Here is a 1,144-nt window from a genome sequence, read left to right as displayed (position 1 = left end):
GAGGGGAAAGGAGGGAGAGAGAGGGGAAGGGGAGGGAGGGAGAGAGAGAGAGGGGAGGGGGAGGGAGGGAGAGGGGAAGGGGGGGAGAGAGGGGAAGGGAGGGAGAGAGGGGAAAGGAGGGAGAGAGAGGGGAAGGGGAGGGAGGGAGAGAGAGAGGGGGAGGGAGGGAGAGAGGGGAAGGGGAGGGAGAGAGAGAGAGAGAGGGAGAGAGAGGGGAAATGAGAGACAGAGAGAGAACAGGGCAGAGTCTCTCTATCTGGAGGAACAGACGCAACTGAAGCAGAGGAGAAGACAGTGTAACGGGCAGAAGTCTGGATCTAGAGCACTTTACCACCTCCATCAGAGGAGCAGGGCCAGGCAGCAGTTAGGCTATTTGACGGGATAGACCAGCAGGCATGTTGCCGGTGAGTTTCCCCTCATGATGAAACGCATTCAACGGCTAATATTTGATTGCATTTGACCCTGGTAGCACAACACCACAGCATTATGACCGTTGCATCAGTGTGGGGATGATTTGCCTCCCTAGAAGAACATGTGACTGTGTTTGTGTGTTTGTGTCAAGTTTAACGGCAGTTGAAGCCAATTAGCCCTGATATGCGCCGTGACTTTTAAATGAAGACGAGCCAAACTTTAAGCGACCAGCATATAAAGGCCAGTACCCGTCAAACCGCCACACATCCAAGTTATCTCATAAAACAACCATAAATAAGAACGCCCGTGTCTCATAGCAGCACGCAGCGCTGTGGGCGGTGACTCTGTCGATTTAATTGAAACAGAACGCTACTTGGTGAATAGCATTTCTGCTTCGTAAGTTGTGGTATAAATTAATGTTCTATCAAATGTTTGGCTTCGCCCAAAGCCAAGGCAAAGTTAACTTGACACATGTTACCGAGTTTTTGAGTCACTTTCTTTCCGTACAAGATAATACGGGGCGTGAGGCGAGCAGAACCCGTGCTTTCCTGTCTGCTGGTCTGAATGGTGCTGATGAAAATACCAATTCAATTTGCCCCCCACCTCTAAACGATCAATTCATCAACGAGTGCTCCTCCTCTGTCCCTTTAGTGCTACATGTTCTGCACCACATGTTCACGTAATTAAACAAAATAAACTACTTAACTACTGCAACGGAAAGCAGGCGAGAGCA

General features: G+C 50.0%; 1 protein-coding gene across 1 annotated transcript in view; it reads left to right on the top strand.

Annotated features, from left to right (window-relative positions):
- The first annotated feature begins 290 nt into the window (after window positions 1–290).
- Window positions 291–1,144, top strand: part of LOC310773619 (apoptosis-stimulating of p53 protein 1-like) — a 78,205-nt gene continuing 77,351 nt past the window's right edge. Inside the window, exon 1 of the mRNA XM_083633540.1 lies at window positions 291–404. Within this exon, the coding sequence (XP_083489666.1) occupies window positions 396–404 (9 nt within the window). The 5' untranslated portion in view covers window positions 291–395. The remainder of the gene's footprint in view (window positions 405–1,144) is intronic.

Source organism: Poromitra crassiceps (assembly GCF_964638095.1).
Source record: "Poromitra crassiceps genome assembly, chromosome: 3".
Taxonomy (NCBI): Eukaryota; Metazoa; Chordata; class Actinopteri; order Beryciformes; family Melamphaidae; genus Poromitra; species Poromitra crassiceps.
The sequence above is the reverse complement of the archived record's forward strand: the minus strand, read 5'-3'. Positions and strand labels throughout refer to the sequence as shown.